The sequence below is a fragment of the Neomonachus schauinslandi genome, chromosome 4 (genome assembly GCF_002201575.2).
Source record: "Neomonachus schauinslandi chromosome 4, ASM220157v2, whole genome shotgun sequence".
NCBI lineage: Eukaryota > Metazoa > Chordata > Mammalia > Carnivora > Phocidae > Neomonachus > Neomonachus schauinslandi.
This window is the reverse complement of record NC_058406.1, coordinates 186,937,716-186,957,434: the sequence shown is the minus strand read 5'-3', so window position 1 is coordinate 186,957,434 and position 19,719 is coordinate 186,937,716. Positions and strand designations below refer to the sequence as shown.

The window sequence follows — 19,719 nt, the reverse complement described above, 5'->3', positions numbered from 1 at the left end:
GACATACTACCCGACCCTGCCCCTTCATCTGGGGGGCTGCCCTCCCCAGGTGGGCACTTGGGGCATGTGTGAGGCCTGGGCGCCCCGAGGCAGCATTCTGGCACCTCGGACTCGGTGCCCAGAGCACCTGTGACACTTCCTGTGTGTGGGTACAGCGCCCGGCCACAGCACTGGGCTCACACACACACCTCATGTGACGTGGTCTTTAATGGGCAGCTCTGGGCACGGGGTGGGGGGCAGCCAACTGGCCTGAAAGTGCCTCAGGACGGAGGAGGACGTACTGGGGGTGTGGGGGGCACTGGGATCCCAGAGGGGGAGGGTGGCACGCAGCTCAGGGCTGAGGGGACAGCCTCCCTGTGGTCTTGCCCCTCTTGGCCTTGCGGCTCCAGCCAAGGAAGCGCCTGGGGCTGGCTCGTGCAGGAGCTGGTGTCCCCCACCCGCACTCCTTCTGGATCCTCAGAAGCCCTCCCAGGGCTGGCCGGTGGTGCCCCTGCAGCCGAGATAGAAAGGAGTCAGTCAGCACCCCTGGCCCGGCCCACCCGTGGCCAGCCAGGGAGTGACCAGGGAGGTGGTGGCTGGCCCGTCAGGGGCAAGCCGGGGGTCCCGTGAGGACTGGGTGCCACGTCGGGGTGGGTGACGGCCATGAAACAGCTCTTGCAGCAGCGCCTCGACCCCAAGCGTCCAGGGGCGTGGGCACACAGAGGCCCGCGGAGGGCAGGGGCCGCTGCCAGGGCGGGGGGGGCCACGGGGCAGGCGGCTGCCGCCCAGGAAGCCACCCCTGCGGGGGTCGCCCAGGTGCATGCAGCCTCCTCTTCCCCACGCCCTCTGGGCATCTGGGGATGTTGGGGCCCCGCAGGCTCACCGTGCCAGGGGGCTCCGCCCGGGGCAGCAGCGTGACCACCTGCAGGCTCACACCCTCGTTACCCACGCCCTTCAGCTGCGCCACCACCTCGGCGTGCCTCCACCACTTGCAGGGCTGCCCGTTCAGGGACACGATGTAGTCGCCCTCCTGCAGGCCGGCTGCCTGCAGGGAGACAGGGGAGGTCTGGGAGTCCCGTGTGGGCACCCGCCACCTCTGCCCAGGGGCCCCGCTGCCCCCTTCATGAAAGCTGCCCCGGGGTGGGGCAGGGGCCTTACCGCGGCCGGGCCCCCGGGGATGACAGCAGCAACGAGGACAGGCGCGTCTCCGCGCAGCGTGAGCCCAAAGCCGGCCTCTCCGCGGGTCACGCGCACAGGCCCGGCCAGCCGCCAGTGGTTCTTGGCCGAAAACACTGACAGGGGCCCCTGGTGGGGGGGGGGCGAAGGGGGGTCAGCTGCTGCTGGGCGGCCGCAGCACCTCCCCCCGGGGTCAGAAACCAGGTGCCGCAAAGGGACTGGTCAGGGCTGGGCCACCTGCCTCAGCCCGCCTGTGCTGAGGTGGGGAGGGTGACCTGGGCAGGGGCTGCTCACCAGTCGCTGGAAGATATCGGTCACCTTCACCCTGGAGAAGCTGGGCGCCCTGATCTCTGGCTTCTGCTGTGTTTTAGCTGAAAGGACCAAGGTAAAGGGAGGACAGACCTAAGCCTGAGGCTCACGGATGCTCAGGCCCCCAGATGCAGCCAGGACCTGGGTCAGCCAGAGCAGAGTGTGTGGCCCAAGGAACAGCCTGCTCGATGCATACTGGCCCCCCTGCAGCCCTCTGGGGCTTGGGTGCACCCCCCACCCCGGGGGGGGCCCTCTCTCCAGCCGCGCCTGCCAGCTCCTGCAAAGCAGGGGATGCCAGGTGGCTGGCCTGTGGCCATCTGCCTCCCAGGCCACGGCTGGCAGCCTCCCGGGGCGGGAACCGGCCTCAGGGATGGCGAGACAGGGAACAGCAAGGGAGCAGGCCCACTGGGCTCCTCCCAGGGGCTCGGCTCCTTCAAGGCCCACGGCTCCATGGGCTTTAAGGGCAGCGAGGGCCTCAGCCCACGGACGCCTGCAGGCTGGACACACACGTTCCGAGGGGCCGGGCAGCTCACGCTGGATGTCAGGAGCCTCGGCGGTCTCCAAGAAGTCGTCCTCGCGGTCCAGCTCCGAGTACTTGGCCAGCGAACGCTGCAGCGTCTGGGCCAGCACAGCCTGCAGCAGGTCCACCCTGCGCAGGGCCCGGCACACGGCGTGCAGCCGCAGCGCCTCCTCCTGGCCCAGGATGCTGCGCTTCAGGTGGGCCTTGCCTGCGCGGGATGGAGCGGGGACATGGCGTCCTGTGCTTCGTGGGGCGCAGGGCCCTAAGCCCACCTGGCCCGGGCCAAACCCCAGCTTCCCCCAACCCTGGACAGGTGAGGGCTTCTGGGTCCACCCTGAGGGCCTGCTGGCCGCGCTACGAGGAGCGGCCACGTGTGGAAGGCTGGGCCAGGGAAGGGCTGCATCCCGGGAGCGCCCGCACACGCCCAGGCTACCGCCTTGCGAAGAAGGACAGGGCACTCCGTCCCCCTCAGCAGGCACCCTCCCCACGAGGCCGCCTCACCCAGATTCCTGCGCTCCTCCTGCTCCTGAAGCAGCACGGCGCCCCGTGGCTCCGACGTGGCCGGGGGCCCAAGGAAGGCCTGCGGCAGCACTGGGGAGTCCTCCTCAGCTGCTGCTGGGGTCAGAGAGGGCCGTGAGCCCCTCCACGCCAGGGCCTGTGCCAGCACGGGCGGGCCAGGGCACTCACGGGGGCTGTCGCAGAGGGCCACGGCCGCGTGGTAGTGGGCCAGGGCGCAGAAGTACTCCGCCTTGACGTGCACCAGGGTGGTCCAGGGGAAGGGCACGTAGTCTCGGACAGGTGGCTGGGTCATGGTCCGGTGCACCTGCCTGTACTCAGCTGCCACCTGCCAGCGCACGTGGTGGGACACTGAGGTCTCCAGGATGAGCCCAGCAGCCTCAGCCCCTGCCCTTCCCCACTGGGGCCTGGCCTCTAGCTGCCCCGACCCAAGGCCCAGGGGCCCCGCCCCACACCCTGCGCTCAGCCAAGCTCAGGGCTCTGGGCCCGTTTCCGCTCTGATTGGTGCTGCCCCAGTGGCAAGGACTCAGGACCAGCCCCAGAGACCAGGACAACAGCTGGCTTTGAGAACTACCAGGAGACCCAGCCACTGCACCCCACCCCTCCCTGCATGGACCTCCGATCCAGGCCCTCCTGCTCACCCAGCCACCACGGCTTGGCCAGGTCTCCCGTGGGACAAGCACTCCCTGTCCTCACCTGGGCTGCCTCCTGAGCCAGGCGTAGCTGGGCCAGGCAATCCTGGGGGGCTTCAGGAGACGGCAGCAAGAGACCCTCAAAGATGCACTCTTGGGCCTGGGCAGTCATGAGTCCCTCCAGCATGGAGAGCGAGGCCGGGCTCATGTCAGGGCTGGGTGCTCGGGAAAAGTTCTCCCTCAGGAGGCTGAAGGCCCCTGCGGAGGGGCGCTCACAGCAGGTGGGCAGGGCGGCCCGGCCGCACCCCCACAGCCCCGCATTCCCCAGGAAGGGGGATCCCCTCACACTGGGAGCCATCCCACCGGCCCCGCCCCAGCTCTGGCCCCAGACATGCAGATGCATGCACCCTAACTGCGGCTGTGGGGTCTGGGCGGCCCTCACCAGCAGCCTTCTGAAAGGCCTCGACGGCGCGCCTGGTGCCCTCGGGGCAGGAGCGGTCCTGGCGAGCCCCGATCTGGGTGTGGAGGGCCCCGATGTTGAAAAGCACACTGCCCTTCTCGAAGGCCAGGGCCCGCTGCTGGGCCGGGACGCCCGTGAGCGAGTCGTACCTGTGGGTTGGGTTAGGCTGGGTGGCGCTCCCACAGCAAGCAGCCGGGAGTCTCAGAAAGGGCTCTGGGGAGCTGTGGGTGGAACCACGGACACCCCCTACCAGTGGAAGAGTAGCCCGAGGTTCCCGGGAGGGGCGACGAAGCGCGCGTCCAGGAAGCAGAGCTGGGTGTAGTAGGCCATGAGCAGCTCCAGGCCCGCCTCACTCCGGCTGGGGGTCCGAATGGCCTGCAGGGTAGGCACCAGCTGGGCCCCAGCACCCCAGGCCCAGCCCATGGCACACACACACCCCCCCTCAGGGAGCCCCCTCGGACGTCAGAGCCCCACAGGAGCGCTCCAGGGTCTGGGGGGAGACAAGGTCACGCTGACGCACATCGGCCGTCTCTGGGGCTGTCACATCGGCCGTCTCTGGGGCTGTCGTGGGCCCCATCCTGGGCATGGAGCCTGTGAAGAGCACAGGGAGAGGCCCAGGCAGGGCCCCTGGGAGGGGATCGGCCCACAGCAGCCATTCCCAAAGGGCCCGCAGAAGGTGGTGAGGACAGAGCTTCCCTAGCATGCACAGAGCCGTCGCGTGCCCTGCGTGTGTGCCCGTCTCTCCGCTGTCCCCAGAGCTGCCCCAGGTGGGGCCTCCCGCCCTCTGAAGGCCTATGCTCGGCTCCTTTTTTCTGTTCCTGACTGAGCCTCGGTTGCCCTTATTTGTGAACTGGGAGTGGCTGGTCTCCCAGGTGTGGCAGGGCAGGGAGGGGAGGGGAGGGGAGTCCACCCACCTGCCGCAGGTCTCCCAGCTCCTTGATTTCGGCCTCATAGGAGGCACTGTCCTCTCCAAAGTGCCCAGAGATCAGCTCCTGGTTGGGGGAGGGGCAGGTGCCGGCCTTCTCTGGTCACCCAGCCCCACGCAGGCAAAGACAGGGACTGGAAGGGAAGCCCCGGGCCCCTGGAGAAGGGCTAAGGACTGGTGTGGGGTGGGGTGGGGAGGTCCCTGACCCGCAGACATGGGGCTCAGGGGTGCAGAAGCCCCCGCTAACCCCTGTAAAGCAGGTGCCCTCTGCCACCTGACAGGCGAGGTGCCTGCTGGGCAGCCGTCCCCAGGCAGCCTAGCTCACGAACCCCAAGGAGATGTCCGCAGCACTGCAGGGGCCCCCAGCCGGTGGGATTCTCAGAGCGAGGGTCAGGGAACCCTGGGAACCCTGTCGCCATCTCAGGCTTCCAGCAGGATGACCAGCTCTGCCAGCCTACCCCACGGTGGGGGGTCTTCTCCAAAGTCCACCCAACCAGAAGCTCCTATAGCCAGGCAGGCTCTTCCTCCCTCTGGGCCCCTTTCCTCATCTGTTCAATGAAATGGCTGGACCGGGAAGCCTCCAAGATCCCTGCAGACCCCAGGGCAGGGTGTGACCCCAGGGTCATAGGTCAGCACTTACCTTCAGCGGTGTGGACCAGTCCAGCTCCTTGGTCTCCTTCAGCCCCAGGGGGATCATAGGGACAGTGATACCTTCCCTGGAACCAAAGCCACGGAGCCCAGACTCTGAGGTTGGACCCTGCTGTCCCCAGGGCCACTCCCTACTTCCCCACCTACATGTAACCCCTTTCCTCCGACTCGGATACGCGTCTTGCACACACAGCCCACAGCACACAGACGCTGCTCTGGATGGTGTCCTCACACGCGTGCACCCACTCAGCCTCTGACCCAGATTCCACGGTCCCACACGCACACACGTGCACGCGCACACGCACCCCTCAGGCCGGTCAGCCTCCACGCTGCTACTGTTGAGCTCCTCCAGCTCCTCCTTCAGCAACTGCAGGCTGGAGTTGACGTAGCTCAGCTCCAGGGCCACTGTCTCCCTGACCCAGGCGTTGCTGGTGGCTCTGGGGGAGGCCAAGGTGAATTGAAGCCCCAGCTCTGAAGGCAGACTGCACGCACCTGGGCCTCGCCACAGCCCTTGCCCTGGCCTGGGTCCAGAGGCCCCTCCCAGCATGCTGTGCTCACAGGCCCAGCCCCCATGGGGGGGCCCCCCTATGACGTCCCTCTTCTCCTTTGAGTTCCCCTACAGTTGGTGTCGATTCCTGTCCACGCATACAGACGGTGCCTCTGGCCCAGGGCACATCAACCCAGACCCAGACCTTCCAGGCCACGGTCGCTCGCCTCCCACCACCGCTCTCCCTGGACGCAGGCCTCCAGAGCAACACAAACCCAGCTTTCCTGGAAAGGTGGGGGTCAGACCCTCTCTGTGCCTACATCTGGGCACCTGACAGAAGGGGCGATGGGTCCCCAGGAAGGCCAGGCTGAGAGCAGGGATGGGCTGGACAGGGATGCAGGATGGCTAAGGAAACGGAGGAGCCCCTTGGGCCCAGCAGACCCCCATCCCAGAACCCGTCGGCTGGCTCTGCACACAGTGGCTGGGGCTCTGACAGGTCGGACCATCTTCCTGGGCCATCACCCACAGAGTGGGCTCATGGAGACATGGGTGAAGGTCTGAGCAGATGTGCAGCTCACTGTTCTAACGGAGAGGCATCCCTTCAGCCCGGAGGACACTTTCCCGGGTCCCCAATCTTGAGACACCTGTCACAGCTCAGCCTAAACGGTGCCTGCAGGTCACCACATACAAATTAGAGGCTCCCACACCGCACACCAGCCCCCTCCAGCCCCACATGGCCCTTGGCTGACCCTGAGCTGACCCCTACCAGTGAGGTCCACCAAGGTAGGAGCCCGGGTGGTCTGTGAGGGTTTCAGTTGAACGCTGCCCCAGAGCCCGGTGAGAGGCCCAGCCCCTCCTCCTGGGAGCCTGCAATGGCCGCTCACGTGTCCCTCTCCCAAACCAGACCACAAGAACAGGCACCGACCTGGGTCACAGCACGGGCCGGCCTTGCAGAGGGCCTCAGGGGACAGTGGCACCACTCTCCTGAGGGATGGGGGTGGCCACCGGCACTCACCTATAGAGGTTCTCAGCACCCGTTCGCATCCGCAGCTCCTTGGTGATCTGCTGGTGGACCCGGGCCCTGCGGCTCTGCGGGCGGCCACGTGGTGTCTGGGCCAGGGGGTCAGAGCCCTGTGGAGAGGCTGCAGGTCACAGGGCCCAGGCCAGGCCTCTGCCAACAGCTCCCAAGTGCCAGGAGACTCTCGCGGGTGGGGAAGGCGCGGTCCCCACAGTGGAACCTGAGCCAGCTCCACAGAGAGCAGCGGGGCGGCTCAGGCCTAGCTGGGTGCGCGAGCACAGGAGGGGAGACAGCCAGGAAGAGCATAGCAGGTGGGGGACATGGCGGGGACTGTGGCCCCCATTCTGTGGGGCCGGCAGCAGTGCGATGGGGCTGTGGGAGCCCCGGGCAGGAGGTGGCCAACTGCTCACCACACAACCTTTTGCACTTTTTTTTAAAAGATTTATTTATTGGGACACCTGGGTGGCTCAGTTGGTGAAGCGTCTGCCTTTGGCTCAGGTCACGATCCCAGGGTCCTGGGATCGAGCCCCACATCGGGCTCCCTGCTCAGTGGAGAACCTGCTTCTCCCTCTCCCTCTGCTGCTCCCCCGGCTTGTGCACATGCTCTCCCTCTCAAGTAAAATCTTTTTAACAAATATTTATTTGAGAGAGAGAGAAAGAGAGTGCTTGCACACATGCATGGTGGGGGGGAAGGGGCAGAGGAAGGGAGAGAAAATCTCAAGCAGACTCCCTGCTGAGTGTAGAGCCTGAAGCAGGACTTGATCTCACGACCCTGAGATCATGACCTGAGCTGAAATCAAGAGTTGGGCGCTTAAGCAACTGAGTCACCCAGATGCCCCCCTTCTGCACTTTTGAATTTCATTCCATAACCCCCATAATCCACTCAACCCACACAATTCTAGCATGAGCTTAGGCATGGCCATGCGGGGATGACCTAGCCCAGCTTTTGCCAAGGTGCTAACGGAAAGGGGCCTGCCTACAGGGTGCTGGATGTTCTGGGGTGCTCGGCCCACGTTGACCCTGGGATGGGCTCCATCCCAGCTAGCTATTTACTTGTGGGGTCCCTTTGGGCAAATGCTCAAACCATAGGCCCAGGGCCGCTCAGCTCATAGGCAGCAGGTCAGGCGCTCTGACTGCCCACTGCCCACCTCAGCCATGGTTCCTCATTGTATGGGGCAATCCTGCTAGCTGCCCATATCTCGGGGCCCCGGGGTAGGAGAGCCATGTGGCAGTGAAAGCAGAGATGTGAGGGCCCCTAGCTACAGTGATGCTGCAGACGGGTGACTGGAGGCTCCAGCCAGGGGAGGTGAGGGGCTTCGGTAGGAACAAGGCCCGGGAGCTGGAGCAGCTCTCGGGCCCCAGGCCCCCACGCCTCCTCCTGGCCATTTAGGGACCTTCTGTTTGGGACAGTCACAAGCCCTGGAGCCAGGAAGAACTTCTCAGAATGCACCTTCCCTGGGCAACATCCCCAAAGATGGTCACACAGTGGGGATGAGGCCAGTGCCTCCCTGTCCTGATGCAGGGACAGGAAGTTGTCCTCACACAGTGCTGAGGCCAGCCTCCTGCAGTGTCCACCATCTTCCACATATTGGAGGAAATGTGGTCTATTTTCCTTGGTGTGCCCCCCCACCACTCTCAGGCACAGGGAAGTTTCAGACCCTTTGGGGGCTAGATCTTGTCCCAGTCCCTCGAAGAGGGCACCTTAAAGAAGCCCTCACACCCTCCCACATTGAAGGCTCCTGGGGCATGGCCACCTTCGATTATGACTCAACATCTCCCCCAAACTCCAGCGTTCTCAAGAGAGATCAATCAGGGAAGACCTCCCTGGGCAGTGTCCCCTCCAGGAGGCCTGAGAACCTGGGGAGGGAGGAGCAGGCCACAGCCGAAGCTACGTCTCTCCCTTCCGGAGGTCCAACTGCAAAGCTCCAGCAGGCTCTGGGCCAGCAGCCATGTCCATCTGCCCGGGGAGGGGGGTGGTCCATGTGCTGGGCAGAGAACATCAGCTAAGCAGGGCTGTCTTCATCAACACCGTTCATCTGGTCTCCGATGTCCAGTGCTCCTGGAGAGATGTGCTGGAAGGGGGAGACCTGCAGTCTCCGAGCCAGAAGCTACTCTGAACCCTGTAGCACCCCTCGTGGGCCTGGTATGAACACGGGGTTGGCCTCTTGGTGACCCCCAGGGAACGCCTAAGCTCCAGGCTGCAGAGAGGGGCAGCCCCCTTCTTCCCAGCACAGACTCCCCAGGTCTCCACCTCCCCCCCGCCCTATGCAGAGCCTCCCCAGTACTCCTGGAAATGGTCCACAGTCCTAGTCGGCGCCCCAGGGTTAGGGACCTCAGACGGGGAGGAGGTGCGTGGGGAGTGAAAAAAGGACAAACTGCCCAGCTGTGAAGTCCTGCAGCCATTTCCTGTTCCCGGGAGGCTCCAGCTGCCTGCCTGCGGCGGAAAGTTTCATCAAATACAGAGCCAGGTGCCCAGGGCAAAACTGAGCAGCTCTGGGGACAGGGAGGGAAAAGCTGGGAAAGGAGGAATGACGGGCTCCGGGAACTAGCACGAGGGCCACCGGCTGTCACACACCAGAGCCCAACACCTGCCCTAGAACGGGGCCCCGGAGCGCCCCCCGGAGCGGCGGAGAAAACGGAGCTATACTTGCGCTCCCACCCATTCCTGGACGGCACAGGATGAGCCCCAAACCCGCAAGAGAGAAGCCCAGCACAGGCACGCAACGCGGGGTCGGGCTCTGCAGCCTCAGTTTCCCCAGAGGTAAGCCCGGCTTGCCTCTAGGGGCGAGTGAAGCGGGGGGCTGCCAGAAGTCTTGCCGCACGCTTAGACCTGAGAAGCCAGCGCCGACTCCGCAGCCCCGCGCCCGCCAGCGGCAGGTGGCGGGCAAAAGCGGGCTGGGGGTCCCGGACCCCTCCTCCCGGAGACCCCCGCCCCCGCGGACGCGCCCACCTTGCGAACGCTGCCTGCCTCCTGCAGCCTCGCGCTCTCCTCGCCGGCTCCCGGGCCGTCCGGCCTCTCCTTGGGGATCATCGCCGCCCGCCGCTCGGGCCGTGCCCGCCTGGAAGCCGAGGCCGACGCAGGTCCCTCCCGGGCGCCGCGCCGGGTCCCCTGCTGTTCTCTCCCGGGTGGCGGCCGCGGGCCGGCTGAAGGGGCGTGGCGCCGAGCCGAGCGTGCGAAACTTGTCTTTGCCCAATCGGCGGCCGCGACGGCTCCAACGAACAGCAGCCAGAGCCAACCAGAGCGCGAGGAAGGCGGGCTTGGGTCGGCCAGGCCCCGCCCACGCGACCGAGGAGTCCCAAGGGAATGCGGTCGTCCCTGGCAACCGCCCGGCCCGACGCCGCGCGGCCGGGCGGGGCGCAGACTGCGCATGCGCCGCGGCGTCCGCTCAGCGTGCGGAAAAGTTACAGAAAAAAGAAAGTTAGAAAAAAAGGAAAAAAAGCAACTCCCAAACGCAGCCAGCCCGACCTTCCCGGCGCTTGCGTGCTCGGCTCCGTGAGCCGACTCCACGAGCTTGCACCGCGCCGTTGGGTCCCACCCCCCCCAGGCAACAGGGCCCTCCCAGGAGCTTGTCCGAAGAAACGTTCGCAATGGGGTTTTTAACGGGTGTGTTAGAGCGAGCGCTGGTGCGAGTCCTTCGTCAATGCCCGCTCTCTTCGCTCGCAGACGCAGGCTCGGCCCTGACCCAGGCCGGGTGTCGTCTGCGCGGTCCACTGTCACGCCGGCAGAACTCGCTTCCAGAACCTTGCTTCCGACCCGGCAATCTGCTTGCAGAATCGTCTTCCACAAACAACTTGTAGAACCATCCTGGCCTCCAGGACCAGCCTGGCCAGCAGAACTGGCCTGCTTCCAGAATCAGACTCTGTCCAGAGCCTGCGCTCCCTGCAGGGCTGTCCCAGCAATGGACCTCCACGCGGGTCCCTCCATAACTTCCCTGGGTCCCGGGTGGCTCCGGAACACACTCAGATTTCCTGCGGGGCTCGCTTCACCCAACGACACACCTTTTGTAGGGGCAGAAACAGCAGTGCATAAGCAGTAACCACGCCAATGTTCATCAGATTCGTCTGAAGTTCCAGCCTTCCCATCCTAACCACCGGCCTGGGTCCCTGCGGTGTCACGGTGCTGAGCCAGGGGCTCGCTCGCCTGCCACATGCACGCGGAGGCCTGCAGTCCGCGGAGCTAAACCCTGTAAGCTAAGCTTCCTGGCCTGCCCTGGACACAACATTGGACACAACAGTAGTAACAAAACAAGACAGGGAAAATAAAAAGTAATCACAGAATATTACCTGACTCAGCTGTGCATTCCTTTTCATAGCCGTAATAATGTAATCAGATGTCCTCCTGGCATCTTGACCTCAGGGCAATTATCACTTGATTCTATTAGGAGGAGGGGAGAGGTGAAGGTGGAGGGAGACAGGGCAAGTGGAGGGGAGAGGTGGAGAGATGCTGACACGTCATCCTCCTGAGGCTGTCAATGAGTGACCCCGAAATTAGGAAACAGCGCTCCATAAGCAGAAGCATGTTGTTCAGAACTGTGGGATTCAATACCACAACCCACCAACTCCAGGAGTCACAGGGGGTTGCCCCTGGGGAGGGGCAGCCGGGCTAGGGGAGGTTGCTGCTTTGCTAAGCAGTTCTTGCAGAAGTATGTGGTTGGTGAACCTGGGCACCTTCAATAATAAAGCCATCCCAAAGCTTGTTTTTTAGAGAGTGAATGTTTAAAATTGGCAACAGAAAATATAACCATTTGGAAGTGAGGAGATATTTCTAAAATAAGGTTTGAATTGAAAGAAACACAAACTATACCTAAAACATAACTAGAAAGTAAATAACATTATATAAGACGTATGGAATAAACCAAAGGCAATTCTGTAAACTTAGATGAGTTTACTGCCTATACGTAGGTGTGTGTATACATGTATGTGTATATATGACAATTTCACCAAATCAAAAGAAAGTACAAAGAGGAAATTACTAAAGATTAAAAGTTGGCATCAGTCATATAGCAAAAAAGCTGAGTGGGAAAAAACAAAGTTGATAAATCCTTGAGAGTGAAAAAAGAGATTGTATCAACTAGGACTGGCCTCTGACTGCATGAGATCCGGACTCTGGGTGCAGATCAGTCCCTGGCGGAAGGCCTGCGGGGACCTCTGTAGATCACCGTGTCCTACAGGCGTCCGGGCAGTGAGTCTGTGTGTTGTGCCCAGGCATTGGCATTGGGGGCTAATTTAGCCACAGGGAGTGAGATGTTTATTATTTGTCCCCAAGCCACCATTTAGAAGTGGGTGGTGGAGGCCGTGTGGCCCCAGGGTACCCACTCCCAGGCTCCTGTGCTTCCCACCTCGTAATAGAGACCGGTTCCTTCTCCTCAGGCCTCATTTCTGTGTTTCAGGGAGGAAAAAGAGAAAAGAAGTGTCAGAGAGGAAAACACAACATTCCCCCTGATTCCTTCCTGTCAGCTGGGAAGACAAGAATGTGTTTGGGGTGACCGTGAGTAGCGGCTGTCTCAGAGGGAAGATACAAATACACCATGTTAAGGAAAAAGAGGATTAAGCAAGCCATGGGGAGATTCTACAGACTCAGGAAGCATTATGAATGTAAACTGGAAGATGTAGAGAAAATGGTTGATTCTGTATCAAGACTTAAATGATCAAAGTTGACCCAAGAGAGTGGAGAAGACAGGAGCAGACCAGTAGCCATGGACCGAACAGCTGAAAGGGGCTCCGGACTCTCACAGGCACGCGGCAAGTCTCTCCAGTTGGCCGGGAACACATGCTTTCCCCGCTCGTCAAACAGGCCAAATTACCAAAGGGGTGCCGGTCCCCGACCCAGCTCGCCAGGCTAACTTGCCAGGTCTGATGAAGAGAGGGCCCAAGATGCCGTGGATCGCTCCCATCAACAAACATAAGCTGCAGACTTTGTGGGTGGCCTGGCCCCATCCACTTGCCCCACCCGTCAGTAGTCTCATTTGGCTCCTGGGACCACTTCCTTTGTGAAGCCACATCCTCCAAGGAAGGATGGCCAGACTCAGCCCCAGAAGGTGTAGACTGCTGCTGTATAACCAGAGGGAGTTGGGGCCATGGGGAGGGGGTGCTGTCAGAGGCCGGGGCCGTTAAGTGGACTGCAATGCCTGGGCACAACACACAGACTCACTGCCCGGACGCCTGTAGGACACGGTGATCTACAGAGGTCCCCGCAGGCCTTCCGCCAGGGACTGATCTGCACCCAGAGGCTGAGGATGTAGTGGGTCAAGAGAGGAGTCTTCAGGGTATGCTTGGGAGAGCCCCATGGGAGGAGACCGTGCCCCCCCACCTTTGGATGCTGTCATTATCGGGCGCAACACCAAGAACTGTGTGGTCATCTTGCGACGAGGGAGAAAGCACAGACATACTGAGGGTGGCGGGGAATCCTGGCCCTTCTCCTCCTCTGGCTTCTGGCTTGCTGGTATAACCAGTCTCCTCTCCATGCCGGTCACTCCAAGTTGGGCTTTCTGATGCTTGAGCCAAAAGTGTCCCAACACAACACAGGTACACCACTGGAATATAAATAACAGGAAATCAGATCCAGCAGTGTGCTAATGCATAATTTGCCTGACCGGGTAGGCCTCACATCAGGAACCCACCAGCCAAGGTGATCTCAGATTTACAGAGGGGAAGCCGTGCGGGAATCTCCATAGGCCCCCAACACATCTGAACAGTTCAGCCACTATTCTATAAGAGATTCTAAGTACAACAGAAACGGAAGGGAACCCCCCAGTTTGATAAAGACAATGTATCAAATGCAGACAATGAGTATATTACATATTGAAATCTTAAAACCATCCACATTTAAATCAGGAACAAGATATGAACGTCTGCTACTATCACTATTCTGCGTGGTTTTGTAGTTCTCAGTTAAGGAAATAATAAAATAATAATAATAATGCAGGGACACAAAATCTTAGGGAGAGGAGACAAAATTTTCTTTATACTCAGGTGACATGATTGCATAATTGGAAATCCCAAGAATATCAGCCAAAAGAACTATCAGAACTGATTAGAGAATTTGGTAAGGTAGCTAGTTTTAAGCTGTTAGGGATGGAACTGTGCCCCCCCTTCATATGTTGAGGCCCTGCCCCCAATGTGACAGTGTTTGGAGGGAAGGTTGGGGGGATGGTTAGGCTTAGGTGAGGCTGGGGGGGTGGGGCCCCACAGCAGGATCAGCGCCCTTGTAAGAAGAAAATGCCAGAGCTTGCAGCCCCCAGCAGGCAGGCCCATGGCGGGAAGGCAGGCCCTGCAAACCAGGGGGAGGGCCCTCGCCGGGACTGAGGCAGCGGGCATCTTGATCTTGGACTTAGCCTCCAGAACTGTGAGCAAATGAATTTCCGTTGTTCTAAGCTGCGTAGCCTGCGGTACTGTGTTACAGCTGCCTGAACAGATTAAGACACTACATAGAGACCAATTACTTAAAACACACACACGCGACTAGAAATAGAAAAATAGAAGTCGGGAATATTTTCAGTCACAAATGTGACAAGACTATCTGATGTCTAGGAAGAAACTTAACACGAAATGTACATGCTCTATGAGATGTATACAATTTTACTCAGCAGTTTAAAACCAGACTTGAACCATGGTTGGACGTACCGAGCACCTTGATGAAATATGTACCTACTGTAAAAATGTCAACTCTCCCTAGAGGGGGCTTAAAGATTTCCATGTAAACAAGCAACCTGTCAACCGTGTGAGAAGAAAAAGGAGACAATTCGAATAACCTCAGGATTGGAGGAACATTTTACATTGAAACAGAAAACCCAAACACCATAGAAGAAAAGACTGTGCCATATCAAGATTTAATGTTTCTATCTAACAAAAGACATCAGGAAAAAGTCCAAAGAAGAAGAGAGAGGAAAAAAATTGCAACACATGTGATAAAGGAGGAGTGAGAGCCCCAAATAACAGAGCCCCTAAAACTGGTTCCAAAATAGTCAAAGGTGACCACAGACAAAGCGAGGAAAGGTTAGGTGTCAGTCTGCATCCAGCCAGGAGAGCGGACAGCACCCCGGGACTTCCAAACAGGAGACGGAACGCGGCACCGATGTGAGGTACGGGACAGTGTGGAGGAGCGGAGGCGGCAGGTGGGGGCCCACAAAGTCCAGGACCAACGCTGCCAACGCTGTTGCCGCAGGAGGCCACAGCCTCCCTTCCCCACCCCGAGTCTCACCGGACCCACGGGCGGGCGGCAAAGGCAGACTCCAGCTTCGGCCTCCGTGCAGTAGGGGTGGGTGGAGGATGGCCGGTGTTGGGCCGGGGACCAATAGGTGACATCCCACCCAGGATACAAACACGAAATCCACATGAAAATGCGCTCTCCTGCACTGGGGCTCAGGGCAAGGCAAAGCCAGGAACAGTGGGACTCTTGGCATTTGGAAGCTCGCCAAACACTGGAGAGGGGGTGGTCACGAGCCGAAGGGCGCAGGCCGGCCCACACGTGAAGAGACAGTGCCTTCTAGGTAAGTCATCTGGACGGAGCTATTAAAATCTAAAATATGCACGCTCTGCTTCCATGAACCTGCTTTTAGAAGTCACACCTTCTGAAGTAAAAATGTCAGAATTAATACAAAAATAAAACAGAGTAAAAACGTGACTACAACCCCAGTGCTCCCTACCAAAGGTCCGGCCAAATCTAGAATGGCATGTCCATGCTGTGGGATATGATGAAATTGTTTTAAAATGAGAGCAATAATGGGGGCGCCTGAGTGGCTCAGTCGTTAAGGGTCTGCCTTCGGCTCAAGTCATGATCCCGGGGTCCTGGGATCGAGCCCCACGTCGGGCTCTCTGCTCAGTGCGGAGCCTGCTTCTCCCTCTGCCCCTCCCTCCGCTTATACTCGCTCGCTCTCTCTGACAAATAAATAAAATCTCTTTTAAAAAAATAAGATAAAATAAGAGCTATATGTAATGACTTCAAAGGAAGCCCACGTCATATCATTATGTAAATAAAACAAACTGCAAAGTAACACCTATGTGGAGGAAAAATCCCACGTCAGTATTTTAAAAAGAAAGACGAGGAAGAAGACTGCAAATACGCCTCTTAGTTCGCGTAACTGGCAGCACCGCCAGCCGAGTTTGGCCACACACGCTTCTGTGTTATTGGACTTGTCACAGCAAGAATGCACTACTGTACTTTCGAGGTTAAAAAAAAAAAAATGAGACGGGAAAATGAGAGAATGAGAAATGAGGAGGTGGAGAATTTGGGTTAGAAAAGGCAGACGGATGGCTGGTCGGTAGTCGGAGGGGGACGAAGGCCACCACGGGGGTTCCCACAGACGAGGCAGCACGGACCGGTGCATCAGCCACACGCGGGCATACAGATCCATAGTTTGCAAATGCGAGCCCAACAGGCTCTTGACGTGAACATGAACACGCGGGCTGCCAAGCCGGGAGGAAACTGGGGCTCCCTTCTGAGGTTCTGTGCATCCCCCAGGAGGACTTGCCTGGCCGGCAGTTCAGAGCCTTGCCCACAGCCCGGCGGCCACGCAGCAGGGTCCGGAACCTTCTGCCCGCACCAGCCCATCTCCTGGCCGCGCGAGACGGGGTCGGAGACCTGGGATCACCAGGTACTGGTCTAGGTAGAGAAATGGGGGGAAAGCAGCCGATTCTAGAAAATCCCTCCCATGCGTGGATGGGGCCACTTCGAGGACTGTCCCCTGAAAAATGCGGGTTTGGTTTTTTTGGTTCAGTCTTGAATGTCAAGCAAGTGGTGGTACTTCCATGACTTACTCTCTGGCCTCAAGTCTCAGTTAGGTGACAGTGCTGACCCTGTTTATTTACATCTGCATTTCTTCAGAACGGGAGGCAGGGGAGGCAGGCTTTGGAGGCACAGGATAGGGGAAAAGCCAGATCATTTAATTAGGCATGTATTTGTCCACGCTGTGGCATGCTAAGATTCCGGAGCTTCAGCACATACACCTGTACTTAGAGGGTACGCGACATAAATTGAAAAACAAATAACAGTGAAGCACGAAGAGAACATGATGTACTGCGGCATGCGAGCCACTTGTCTGTGACAAATGGAGAAGCGGGCTCCACAGGACCACAGGAAGCCTTAATCAATGGCAGTAATCGCCCCCGATGCATCAGCAGTGGGGGTGTCACCGAGGGACACCGGAGGAGAATCAACAGAACGTGAAAAATGAATTGTTTGTAAATACTCTCAACAATTTTGTGTTTGTGAGAGAGCCATTCATCACTTGGAGACCGCCTTTAGTAAAAGATGCACCTGGCTTCCTGGCGAGACGGCGCCATCAATCCCACCCAAGTCAGGGGCCAGCTCGGGGCTGTCAAAGGCCCCAGAGGACAGACACACATATTTATTCTTATTTGAAGACAAGGTAAGAGTCATTTGGAGAGAAGTGGGAAGAGCCACTGGGAGGGACGGCTTGCAGGGGGCACAATAGAAAAAGCCATTTGGGAACAGAGAGAACTCCTTCAAGCTCCCTTCTTCAAGAGGGGGCCTTGCGCAGGGGCCCTGCGGGGAGGGGGCTCTGTGGGCACTGAATGCCCACCACACTCTCGACTCTTCCACGCCACATTTATGCTCTTTCCCTCCTGGATATAAAGGTGCCGGGTGTGCACGTGGGGAGGGAGGGAGACGTCCTGCTCTGAGCAAGGCAGGTGGCCCACCTGCTGGCTTCTGGGGAAATGGCACTTTTCGGGAATGAGGCCCAAGGAAACAGGAGGGGGGACAAATTATTGTCCTTGTAAATTTGGTAGAGTGGCCTGGCCCCACAGGCATTTTTCTGGCCACTGTGGGGAACCGCTTCCATCCTTAGAAGGGTTCCAGGCAAGGGCCCCAGGGCTGTCCCTGAGCATGGCTGTCAGGCAGACAGCTGGGAGCACCTGTATGTCTTCCACCACGGAGGCCTCCCCATAACCCGCTGCTGTGCATTCTACAGCTGGAGAAGCACCTGGGGCTGGAGGCCGGCAGGGAGCTCTGGAGGGGCAGCGGACAGGTGAGGAGCAGCCTGCTGAGCTGGAGAAACCTGGGGAGGGCTGAGGTCCAAGGACAGCCGGTGACGGATGCCTCGTGTCATGCTGCTGACGGCTGGAGGGATGGGACCAGGGATGCGGTGCAGACCGGTGCAGACCTTGCCAGGAGACTTCTCAGGGGGGCACGGACAAAAGGCTGCTCTGATCAGAATCAAAATCGAGCTGGAGAGGAAGTGGACTCAGGAAGTGAACACGTCTGGGGAGTTCTGCTCTGGCTGTGACCCTTGGCCGTGGGGTCAGGGGAGGGCCACAGGGCTGGCTGGTCTTTGGCAAAAGTACTAACAGTCTGACCACAGAACAGAAGGCAGCGGAAAGGGGGACACGGGCATGGCGCATGTGGGGCTGGGAGGCTGCAGAGGCTCCCTGTGGACTGTTTCTATGTGTTGGTGACCAAGGAAGCAAGGCCCCCACTGACCGTGGGCTGCCGAGGGGCAGAGGAGGTGGCAGGAGAGTGGGGCTCTGTGTGTGGGGGGGGGTTGCAGGGGTGAGAGGGCACTGGCCAGCCAAATGAGGCCTTGAATAATGATGGTGCCATACTGATAGCTCGTGATATGTGAGGAAAAAACCCCTTAATTTCCAAAACTAATTCGTTTGTGACCTAAGCCAGAAAGATTCAGATTCTAGATGGAGGTCACTCTGACGTCACCACCGAATACCTTATTGTCAGATAGTTTGGGATATAATTTATAAAATGTTTTTGACATCTGCCCAGCCAGTCACCTGAGAACAAGGCTTTTACCCCGAATCTGGGACCACCTAGACACAGCTACCTTCAAAAATATATATCATCAGAAAATATGCATCATTCATTTACCAAGTAAAAAAGGGGGCATTATTCAGTGGAACCAAAGCTTCCTTTTCCCTGAAAACCTGTTTCTATTTTCCACGTATGACTAATTTTTAATCTTAGTGACTGAGCGGTAATGCCATTGTCACTGATGCTGACAAGGGGGTTTTAAGAGGCGTATGATAGATGTTGCCTTCATGGTAGCCCTTTTTGGTTATTGTTCCCGTGGCGTTCTGAATAGAGTGAGTTCAGCCTCCGTGGGGTTCGAGCAAATCCAGGCACAATTGTAGATTAGATGCCATCTTTATGCAAAGCTTGGGCGTACACGCTCCTGGCCGTGGGAGGCTCGCGGCCCGGCGGAAGGCTGCTGTCCGGCCACTACTCACCCAAGCGGGAAGACAGCTCCTTACTTAACATCCATTTGTTCAGAAGGCAGGAAAAGGCATCTTTAATCATCTTGCACAAAGGCACTAGAACTTGTAAAACAATCAAACTGTAATGCAGAGAAACGCATCCTCGCCTCTACGTTTTTCGGGTGGTTTTCCTGTGCCGGGGCTGGAGGGTCAGAAAAGGGCCCCATGCAGCCAGCCACGCGGACAGGAGCCCTGCAGGCTCCTGGTATCCACCTCCCTCCATCCTCACTTGGGTCTCCCGCTGGTGGAGGCGCTCAGCTTCCTGCAGGCCTCCCTGCCCCAGGAGCCAGCTGCCCTCTAAGGCCCAGCCAGCCCTACAATGCCAGTGGAAGGATGTGGTTATGGTACCTGAGCCGGCTGGGCCCCCGGAACCTGCGCAGCCACATCCACGCCCCACCGGGCCTCCCCGCCCCAACAGGCACACACACTCACACGCACGCTCACAGTTCGGCCGGGTTCCCACGCACACCGGGTCCTTCCGCAGGCACCTGTGACCTTCAGGAGGGATCCTCCCAGCCAATGAGTTAGTGCTCCGGTGCCCCTTGGCTGGAGGAGCCCTACCTCGCTCTGGAGGCTAGTCTACCTTCTCCCACGGACCCCAGCAGGGCTGAGCCCACAGCATGAGCTTGCCCTCCAACACCGGTGAGCCTGACCTCTCCCCGTCTTGTCTCTGGTTCTGCTCCCTTACCCCTGCCTCCTGGGCCCACCTCCCAAATAAACTATTTGCACCAAGGGTGTGCTGCTGAGGGAACCCAGCGTCAGACACTTGCATCCACGGTGCACGAGGGACCCACAACTGTCACGCCATTTGCAGCCACTGGCTG

General features: G+C 59.3%; 1 protein-coding gene across 1 annotated transcript; it reads right to left on the bottom strand.

The window, feature by feature from the left end:
* Window positions 1-218: 218 nt before the first annotated feature.
* Window positions 219-9,701, bottom strand: RHPN1 (rhophilin Rho GTPase binding protein 1). The gene is made up of 15 exons (XM_021688572.1): window positions 9,630-9,701; window positions 6,668-6,783; window positions 5,471-5,602; window positions 5,158-5,233; window positions 4,507-4,584; window positions 3,843-3,967; window positions 3,575-3,741; window positions 3,197-3,390; window positions 2,672-2,828; window positions 2,486-2,599; window positions 1,998-2,192; window positions 1,450-1,526; window positions 1,138-1,284; window positions 863-1,024; window positions 219-490 (listed from the first exon to the last, which is right to left on the bottom strand). The coding sequence occupies exons 1-15, from the start codon at window positions 9,699-9,701 to the stop codon at window positions 332-334; spliced, it is 1,971 nt and encodes a 656-aa protein (XP_021544247.1). The 3' UTR covers window positions 219-331.
* Between the last annotated feature and the right edge of the window lie 10,018 nt (window positions 9,702-19,719).

Bases quoted from the DNA above. Each gene is read 5' to 3' on its own strand.
- RHPN1 (XM_021688572.1), bottom strand. From the start codon at position 9,701: ATGATCCCCAAGGAGAGGCCGGACGGCCCGGGAGCCGGCGAGGAGAGC. The intron at 1,527-1,997 runs GTGAGCTGCCCG...TGGTCCTTTCAG, and splicing joins CGAGGCTCCTGACATCCAGC to CTAAAACACAGCAGAAGCCA. The intron at 1,285-1,449 runs GTGAGCAGCCCC...CCCCCCCACCAG, and splicing joins CCGATATCTTCCAGCGACTG to GGGCCCCTGTCAGTGTTTTC.